This window comes from Engystomops pustulosus, chromosome 7 (assembly GCF_040894005.1).
Source record: "Engystomops pustulosus chromosome 7, aEngPut4.maternal, whole genome shotgun sequence".
Classification (NCBI taxonomy): domain Eukaryota; kingdom Metazoa; phylum Chordata; class Amphibia; order Anura; family Leptodactylidae; genus Engystomops; species Engystomops pustulosus.
This window is the reverse complement of record NC_092417.1, coordinates 112,866,315-112,876,788: the sequence shown is the minus strand read 5'-3', so window position 1 is coordinate 112,876,788 and position 10,474 is coordinate 112,866,315. Positions and strand designations below refer to the sequence as shown.

General features: G+C 39.9%; 1 protein-coding gene across 1 annotated transcript in view; it reads left to right on the top strand.

Annotated features, from left to right (window-relative positions):
* The first annotated feature begins 637 nt into the window (after positions 1 to 637).
* Positions 638 to 10,474, top strand: part of LOC140068931 (5-hydroxytryptamine receptor 3A-like) — a 48,064-nt gene continuing 38,227 nt past the window's right edge. Inside the window, exon 1 of the mRNA XM_072114279.1 lies at positions 638 to 772. Within this exon, the coding sequence (XP_071970380.1) occupies positions 700 to 772 (73 nt within the window). The 5' untranslated portion in view covers positions 638 to 699. The remainder of the gene's footprint in view (positions 773 to 10,474) is intronic.

Below are 10,474 nucleotides of genomic sequence, written 5' to 3'. Positions count from 1 at the left end.
TTTCAGACCCTTTCCCTTGCTCCATAATCTATCATTATTCAAAGAACAGACCCTGTGACACTGTTTATAAATGATCCCCATCATGTTTTATGTAGATGTTACATGTGGGGGTATGCATAGAAAGTTCATATAAATTGTATCCATTATGGTGTATCAAAATCCAACTACCGGTAATAGGAGGTGTAAAGTTAGATATTCTTTAACAACACCATATTTAGCATTCAGAATTAGACAGTTCGATAAATTGTCTAAATTCAGACACTTTTAGCATATATGACCCACTATGTGATATAATTGCATGTATGTCAGAGGTGAGTGTGGAATTTATGTGATAATGTGACAAGGTAAGATTTGCCTTGGGCCACAAATGAGTGCCCCTTCACTAGCATTCAGTGATTAGCTGCTGTGTTCATGTTGAAACCATCAGCATGGAGTTTAAAGGGGTTAGGCCCATAAACCTCATAAACATCCCAAAAACAGATTTGAATTATAAAAAAAAGATTCTTAAAAAATAAAGACCTTGTGAGTTACAGATATGGCCGATCAGTGGGAAATGTCTACAAAGCTTCAGCTTTCAAGCTGTCATGATCACATTAAAACAAGTCTATCCACCTTCATTCCATATACAAGAGTGTTTCTTAGGTGGAGCAACACCCCTGCCAGAATTTAGTGAGAAGAGGAAAATGTGCTAGAAAGTAAATGATCCGGAGCTCCATTCTCACTAAAATGAATCCATACAATATTTTGCTGCTGTTCTCAATCATCCAATGGAGTAAGTCACTTATTACAATTATAGACATGTAGAGCTGGGGGTCTGGAGACAAGATCTAACATTGTCAGTTTGTTGTATACTGTATGGATGAGAACTGTTTGTGACCATTACAACTTATGCTAAACTTATATTAGAATTCATTCAGAGTTTTTGTCTTTTTTGAAATCTGGTAACTAATTTGCATAGAATGTATTTGCGAGGTAATATATGTAAAATATGTCATTGACTTGTATATACTGTATATTTAGTGATGTAGTATGAATAGCACTCTGTCAACACACTAATGTAGAGCGACACAGCGTGGTACTACTATTACCATAGCACAGCATTCTATGTGTAAAATGTGTCGCCTAGCCTGGGTATTATATTAAGAGCATAACTTCATGCTACATCTGAATAAGACTTTTATCAGTTTCCCCACCAGAAAAATGATAGCTTATGAGAATATGCCATGATGACTTTCTGGTTGAGCTGCGAGGACCAATCCTAAAAATGCTGGGGTTACCTGTACAGTTTGGATACACATTGAAGAATTCCTGCAGTCTGACAATTCTGACAATTGCATCCAGTTCTGTAAACTAAGAACAGACTGCACACTGACCCTATAAGAATAAATGGTTAAGTTGAGCCAACGCTAATCTTTTACTTTAGGAAACTGTGATTTTTTCACATTTCAGAAGCCATTGAAACAGCTTGTTTTATGGGGGGGACAGCTTATTTTTTGAATGGTACAATTTTAAGGTACATGCAATATAACATTTTGTTTACCTTTTATTAAAGATTTTAGCCAAAATTTCAGAAAATTGTAAAAATGACATGGTAACTTTTTGTGTGAGTCCTTACGGTTGATTTATTATTAGTCTGGGACTTTGCCCCTGTCAATTTTTTTTCCTTTTGGATTTCTTTAACCTCTTAATGACCGCCATATCAAGCTCTTATGGCAACCATTAAGGGTACTTCTTCTGACATGCCGCCTTTCTACGTCGGCGCATCAGATGAAAATTGCAGGAGATCGTCTCCTATAAGTGCCGGTGTCAGGCTGTGTAATCACAAAACAAAACCTGCCACTAACACTAGGGATCAGAAAAACTCTGATCCCAGGTTTTAATCTCCTAGCAGAGAGATTATCCCTCCTGGATCTGACTACCCCGGTGAGCTAACTGGAAGATCCAATCCATACTGCTGCAGCCCCAGGGTCCAGATTGTGCATCAAGGCTGCTGACTCCTCTTCACGCTGGGTTCTGCCTCCTAGCAGGACCCAGCTGTAACTAACTGAGCATGCTCACCATGCTCAGTTACTTACATTAACACTGCAATACATGTATATTGCCAATATTGGTTTTGCTCAATAAAATGGAGCAAAGATAAGAAACTATATAAAAAATTAGGTATCACCATAATAGTAGAGAACCAGAGAATAAAGATAAAATATTTTTTTTATGTTATGGTGTTGAACTATGTACCTCAAACCATTCTATTGCCTATGTCTGCTTGGGACTGAAGTTTATTTGCACAAAAATGTTTGACTTTTTACCATGACCGAACCAACATTTGTGGCTTTTTCATACATCAATTTCTGGACTTTAAATATGTATTAGGCATAACACTGAAAAAAGGTTACAGCGAACTTTGCTGGGTGGGTGAAAAACTGCAAATATTCAAATGTGTCAAAAAAGGAGTGAAAAGGTAAATGACAACCATTATATCTATGGAGATACCAAATTAATGTATGTTTTGCTACTTTTACAACTTGAAACCCCTTTTATAGTTCAACATCAAACTTTATTGGTTGCTGCAGTGCGTTACAACATATGATTTAGCAATATATTTCTTGCAACTTTTGGCATGTGTTTATACAGAAATTATCCAGTTATTTATAATTAGAGAATGGTACACATCACATATCAACCAGTTGATAAACAATAAAAATAACAGAATAACAAATTAACCTATTAAAGATAATCGAAAAACATAAGGGTGCTTTACACATAAAAGACAAGATAGAATGGGGAGGGTAATGGGGTATAGCAGTGGTGGCGAACCTATGGCACGGGTGCCAGAGGTGGCACTCAGAGCCCTTTCTGTGGGCACCCGGGCCATCGCCCCAGCACACCAGACAGGAATCAAAAAATCTTCCTCCAGTTCCAAACAACTTAAAATATGCTGCTTTCAGTCATATTTTGATACTTACTTTGCTACTTGGGACTGTAGAAATAGGGAGAATGAGTAGACAGGGCCGAATTATCTTTGGAGGACCTCCTGATGGCCCCACGATTCTCTGTGTACAGAGGGTCACTGGAAAGAAGCTAAAATTATGAAAATTTTCCATCTTTCTACTGTGTTGCTGTCCTCAGGAGGCAAATAAAAGTTGTTGAACAGGGAGCAATAAGTTACTGCTTTAATTTTTGGTTGGCACCTCACGATAAATATGGGGGTTTTTGGGTTCAGTTTGGGCACTCGCCTCTTAAAGGTTCGCCATCACTGGGGTATAGGAAAGAGCAGGGAAAAATGGGGAGGTGTAAAGGGAGGGGGTTAATAATGGAAATGTTTCCTACACCGCGCCTACACTCGTGGCTCATGTAGGTCGCTGCCTGCGGACAGCCAATCACGTAGGACGTTGGTGGGCCGGTAATCAACCAAACGAACCACATTGAATGGAATTGTTCATATCTGCCCTCATCACTTGCCTTTCGCTCCGCCATGTGTCTAATTGAGTCTAACGCCTCTATCCATTGCAGTCTGGTCGGATCTCGGTCGATATCCATAGTCTAGGGATGATTTGCTGCATGGCCATTAAGAAGTGGCGCAGTAGGATTTTTTTATACTTTGCAATGGTTCCAGAAAACATAGACAGAAGCGCCAACTCAGGGCTTGCTGTAATCTTTCCCCTGCAAATGTTGTTGTAGAGATCAACTTTGGCCTGCCAGAGATTCTGTAAAGATATTGTGCATTCCCACCATATGTGGAGGATAGACCCCACTCCATTGCCACAACGCCACCAAGTGTTCGGGACAGATGGAAACATTTTTTGCAACCTTACTGGTGTTCTGTACCACTGGGTCAGAATTTTATAATTTAACTCCTGCATGCGGCAAAAAATTTAAAAACTTTATATGTCAAAATCACCGCCTTCTGCCATTGTGCAGTGGTAAATGAGGGTAAAGTAATTCTGGCATGGAGCCCCCCTCCATGCTTTTTGATTGTTTTGATTCTTTTTTTTCTTGTTTTGATTTTTTTTTACTGAGAACCAGTAATGTTTATTTTGGTTATGTCTTTTTGAATCATAAACGATTTAGTTTCTGCAGTTAGGCAACAGATATAGAGATCTGATTGAAAAAAAAGTGCTTTCTCTGTTTTCATTCTTCCATTTAGGTATTTTTCCTACAAAAGAAGGAAATAAAACACGGAAAAGTCAAAGATAGACAAAAATAAACATGCTTTGCATGTCATAAGCTTTTGACGTTGCAGGGACAGTTATTGTTACAGTTTTGCTGTTTAACATTTCCCTATGACAAAGTTGTTGCAATGTCAGATCCTTGATAGATAGTGATAGATCCTTGTTTTCTAAAATGTTTTTAATGGAAACCTGTCAACCTGTCAGCAGAAATGTTTTTAATGGAAACCTGTCAGCGGAAATTGTTCTAATAAACCACTACCAGCATGTTGTCAAGCAGCTTAACATTTTTCATAGCTCATCTTGGTGGCATCATCCATAAAATCAATATTAATTGTTTATATAAAATCATGGAGGTGGAGAGTTTATCACTGAAGTCAAGCTCTCCCCATTTCAGAATACCTCTTCCACTGTGATTGACATGATGTTTCAGATGTCTGGAGAACTGGTTAGTTCTATTGTTTTTTCATCAATTTTTATACCTACTGTATGTTGCATTTTACATATGTAGTTACTTTGACAATATCAAAGGCTGGGGTATTTAGTGCTACTTTGAACAAAGGAGGACAGGAATCTTAATAAAATGTCTCTATCTTCCCTGTGCAGATTATGAAATACTTAAAAACAGTTTATGGAAAAAAAGAGAACAGCATGACAGGAAATATTGCTCCCTAGCTCTTTCAGATGCTACATGAAGTACATTATACAGGATTTGGGAGCTCTAGTGGCTTCTTTCTGTAACTGGACTTGGTGGCGTCAATGAGCTACTAGCAATCCTGACTGCAGTCAGCACAATAAAAAAGGGGTTTGTATTGACACAGACCACCTAGCTCAAGGCTCTTCTGATTGATTGATTGATTGATTGATTGATTCTTTACTTTTTAGACTGTTAACATCACAGCCCTTTTCCAGCTTTATGTTTACATTTTTTACTCACTGTATTCCAAAAGCCAAAACTTTTTTATTTTTCTCTTTACAAAGATGCACAGTTTAAGGTTCATATACTGCAGGACTAACTATACATCTTAAGGGCACCATTCAAAATTCCTAACAGTGAATTGGGAAGCTAGAAACAAATTCAAAATCTGGTGAAATTTATGAAAAACCCAGTTGTTTTTTTACATTCTTTGTGTTAAAGGATTTTCAAGTGTGGTCCAAATGACAAATCTTTTTCTTCTTTGGGTCTGTACAAACACTAAGATAACTAATTTATGTAGAGTTTTATAATACCTTTAAAGGACATCTACCACCAGGATGGAAGACTGTATGCAAATGAGCCTGAGGGGCTCCAGGCTCCATTAACACCTATAGAGCCTAGTGCCCATCAGGTTCATTTGCATACAGTCCTTCCGTCTGTGGTAGGCCTTTTAAGCATGCAGCCCTTCTCCGTTTTTGTGTTTCTATTTTTAACTTCCAATCTTCCAAAAACATTTTTATTTTAAAGTTTCAAAAATATAGAAAACTTGAGTTCTGATGAACAAATTATATCTCCTAGTGCAGTGATGGCGAACCTATGGCACGGGTGCCAGAGGTGGCACTCGGAGACATTTCTGTGGGCACCCATGCTGTCGCTCCAGGACAAAGTTCACCAGACAGGACTTGAATCTTCCTCCAGTCCTAGACAATTGAGATGTAGCTCTCGACACTCTTTTAAGGTGACGTATGCTTGACTGATTGGAACCGCAAGAGGAGTAAGAAGGTATGAACAGGGCCAGAATATTTTTGGAGGTCCTACTATTCTTCCTGTACAGAGAGACCCTGGAGAGAAGCTACAATGATATCTGAATTTGCCCTCCTGCTTTCAACTGTATTGGTGTCCTCAGGGGGGCAATACGATTAAATGTTGTGGAACAACAGGAGCAAAAAGTTACTGTTTAAATTGACATGTTGGCACTTGATGGTAAATAAGTAGGTTTTGGTTGTAGTTTGCTCACCCGGTCTCTAAAAGGTTCGCCATCACTGTCCTAGTGGCACCATTTAATATTCCACATAATATACTGCACACATATTAATCCAAATACAGTAAAATTGATAGGAAAATAAATTTTGTTATGACAGTAAGTAAAAAAAAATAAATCTTTTAGAAAATAAATTTTTTCAACACTTTCATACCCATTATGTGCAGCTAGACAAGGTGTAATTATTTGCAGGATGAGATGATGTTACTATACTATTTTGGGAACTCTAAAACCTTTTCATAACTTTTTACTCAAATTTTTATGGGTTGTGAAAGAAGGAATTTGAATAATTGGATGTTTTTTTCCATTACAAAATTCCCAGTACAGGCAGTCCTCGGGTTACATACAAGATAGGGTCCGTAGGTTTGTTCTTAAGTTGAATTTGTATGTAAGTCGAAACTGTATATTTTATAATGGTAGATCCAGACAAAAAAAAATTTGCAGTACCTTTCCAACCAGAGATTTTTGGTACTCACGGGGACAGTCCTTAGTCCATACCCAATGTCCTCAGCGTTGCATGCCTAGGGCAAGAAAAATCCTTCTACAGGGTAAGGTAGCTCGGCACGGCGTCCCTCCTGGGGATTCTCAAGGTAGCTCGTAGCTTCAGTGCTACTCCTAATTGTTCCCACCCGGGAACTTGTTCCTCCACTACTCGCAGTACTTTTTTGATTGTAAAAATTTTTTAATGGAAATACTCACAAGAGTAAAGATTAAAAAGGCCGAGGTATACCGAGCGTGTTTGTTTTATCCATAAGGCCTTTTTAATCTTTACTCTTGTGAGTATTTCCATTAAAACAATTTTTACGATCAAAAAAGTACTGCACCATCGTTTTTTTCCTTTCTCTTCCCAAATCTAATAGTAATTAGAAGAAGGAACAAAGAAAGTGGAACGAGTAGTGGAGGAACAAGTTCCCGGGTGGGAACAATTAGGAGTAACACTGAAGCTACGAGCTGCCTTAGGAATCCCCAGGAGGGACGTCGTGCCGAGCTACCATACCCTGTATGAGGATTTTTCATGCCCTAGGCATGCAACGCAGAGGACATTGGGTATGGACTAAGGACTGTCCCCATAAGTACCAAAAATCTATGGTTGGAAAGGTACTGCACCTTTTTTCCTAAATGTGGAGTGGATGAACGTAGAGGCGAAGGATTAATCAATTATGTACTAACATTTACTGGTTATTTTTTTGGATCTTTTTAACCTGTATCCTCCTTGCGCTGTTTTTTTTTTTTTTTTTTTCATTCTTTTTTGCGAGTAAGGGTAAACTGAATATCGTTCTTCTAAAAAAAAAATTTGCCGCAGTGACAATTATAGTTTCAAAATTTTTTTCTGTAATTGGACCAAGGATTATTCATAAAGCTTCATTACAGACACCTTACAGCTGATCATTACATCCTGGGACTATAGTAACATCCAGAGAGCTTCACCAGAGGTCACAGGGGGCAGAGAGGTCCGTCTTTAACTATGGGTGTGTCCTTAAGTAGGGGACCGCCTATATGGGAAATATCTGCCAAGATGTATAATAAATATTTGGGCTATAAGTAGCTATTAATGGATTAAATGAAGTGCTCCCAATTTAACTATATGGCAAAAAATGAAACAAACATGGAAATTGCAAAATAATCATAGAAATAAAAATATATCTTTTTTATTTCATTACATAAAAGGTAACATCATAAAATTCATTATTGGAACAAAAAAGCCTCTATAGGCCTAGGCCTGGGTGGGGACCTGTACAAATTTATATTACTTGTTACTAATGATCAAACAATAGTTCACAATAGTAATATTAGCACATGCCTGAATGAAGAATGGGTTAAAAACTCAACAATAGCATACATACCGTATATACTTGAGTATAAGCCGACCCGAGTGTAAGCCAAGACCCCTAATTTTACCACCAAAAACTGAGAAAACCTATTGACTTCAGTATAAGCCAAGGATGGTAAATGTATTGGTCACAGCCCCCCCACCCAGTATATAGCCAGCCAGCCCCCTGTAGTATATAGCCAGCCAGCCCCCAGTAGTATACAGCCTGCCAGCCCCCTGTAGTATACAGGCAGCTCCCTATAGTATACAGCCAGCCTGCCCCCTATAGTATACAGCCAGCCCAGCCTGCCCCTGTAGTATACAGCCAGCCCAGCCTGCCCCTGTAGTATACAGCCTGCCCAGCCTGCCCCCAGTAGCATACAGCCAGCCCAGCCGGCCCCCTGTAATATACAGGCAGCCCAGCCTGCCCCTTGTAGTATACAGCCAGCCCAGCCCCCAGTAGTATACAGATATCCCAGCCTGCCCCCTGTATTATACAGCCAGCCCAGCCCCCAGTAGTATACAGCCCAGCCAGCACTTAAAAATATAATAAACTTATATACTCACCCTCCCGCGGTCCCAATGTGCAGCGCTGCTCTCTTCGGTCTTCTCTAACAGCCTTCAGGGCGGCCATGTTATCTGCCGGCAGGCGCATACTATGACGTGGCCGCTGTTGACGTCATGGTATGTGCCGGCCGGGAGCCCTGCAGGCTGTTAATAGAAGAAGGAAGAAAGAAGAGGGGCCACGGGGAAGCCAGAAGAGGAGCGGAGCTGAACATCGGGGCCGCCGAAGGGTGAGTTTATAAGTTTATTAATTTTGTTGACTCGTGTATAAGCCGAGGTGAGGTTTTTCAGCACATTTTTGTGCAGAAAACCTCGGCTTATACACAAGTATATACGGTATGTAAACTCTCAAACAAGGGTTAATATAGATGTTATTAAAAAAACACTTACTTAAATGCAAATGACAGAGCATATACCACCACCTAGGTAAGTGTTTTTTTACAACATCCATATTATATTATGATATATTATATATTTACATAGTTTAGTTTACATATGTATGCTTTTTTTGGTCTAAAAATATGGTATGTATGGCATACATAATTAAATGGCTATAGCAAGGTTTATAGGAAAATTCACATATACTGCAACACAGTAGGAGCAATCAGTACCCCTAGAATTAAAGTATTCTAGCGGGTCTACAAATGCAGTGCAAAAAAAATAAAAAGTAAAAATACATTTAAAAAATCCTAAAAGTTAAAATAACCAGCTCAGTTTTGGCTTGTGAGTGGAGTTGAAAAAAGCGGAGTTTGAAAAAGAGAAGTCCACAGAACTGCAAGTAATCTACATTTTATATCTCTTGATTGATATACTTATCACAGTTTTGTTACTAGGATATGGCTAGCAAGATTGGTGGTATGCTCCAGTGCACACTGCTGGAGCAAGAGTTCCAGGGTGAATACCGCTGGATACAGATGTGCCCATATTTTTCTACTGGAAGCTCGTGTTAGAGATCTGGAGGAATCGACAATCTTGAGAGGAGTATGCTGCTCACCAAGCAAGCAATAAGCGGGGTAGAAGTGGAGGGTGGAGAGGAAAGCCAGCAGGACCAGGTGGGTAGCAGGGTTACTGTAAATAGAGGGGGTAGGAAGGGGTCAAAGAAAAGGAAGGACAACTCTGACTCTGAACATCCAAGCAAAATGCAAAATTGTGCAATGATGTAAGGACGTCAGTGTCAGAAATGGCAGCCCTAGCGGATCCTGCTCTCCCTAACAGCCGGGGGAGCAGATCAGCTTGTAGTAGTGTGGATGAGAGTGCAGGTAAGCCAAGGCAGCTAGTGGTTGTAGGGGACTCTATAATCAGGAAGACGGATAGAATAATTTGTCGCCAAGACCGCCTCAACCGAATGCTTTGCTGTCTCCCTGGTGCCAGGGTTCGGCATGTGGTGGAAAGGGTGGATAAATTACTGGGAGAGGCTGGGGATGACCCACCTGTCGTTGTCCATGTTGGTACCAATGACAGAATAGATGGTAGGTGGAGGAGCCAGAAGAATAATTTTAAAGAACTAGGTTCAAAGCTTAAGGGAAGGACCTCCAAGGTAGTATTCTCCGGAATTCTGCCTGTGCCATGCACTACACAGAGCAGACAGCAGGAGCTCAGGGAGTTAAATGCATGGCTCAGATCCTGGTGTAGAGCAGAGGGATTTGGGTTCCTAGAGCACTGGGCTGACTTTTCATTGGGGTACAAGCTGTTTTCTGCAGATAACTTGCACCTAAATGGAAGGGGGGCTGCTGTGCTGGGGGAGAAAATCATAGCAGGGGTGGCGGAGTATTTAAACTAGGATCGGGGGAGGAGGAAAAGGAAGACACTAAAGGGGTAGACAGGTCAAAGAGGGGGCAGGTTATGTTGGTGTATGGGGGCCTAAGGCAGTGGATAAGGAGATCCACAAGTTGCAGAACAGTGGTGAGGATATATGTGCCAGTAAAATTACTTTAAATCAGATAAATAACTGTGGAAAATTAAATTGTATGTTCACA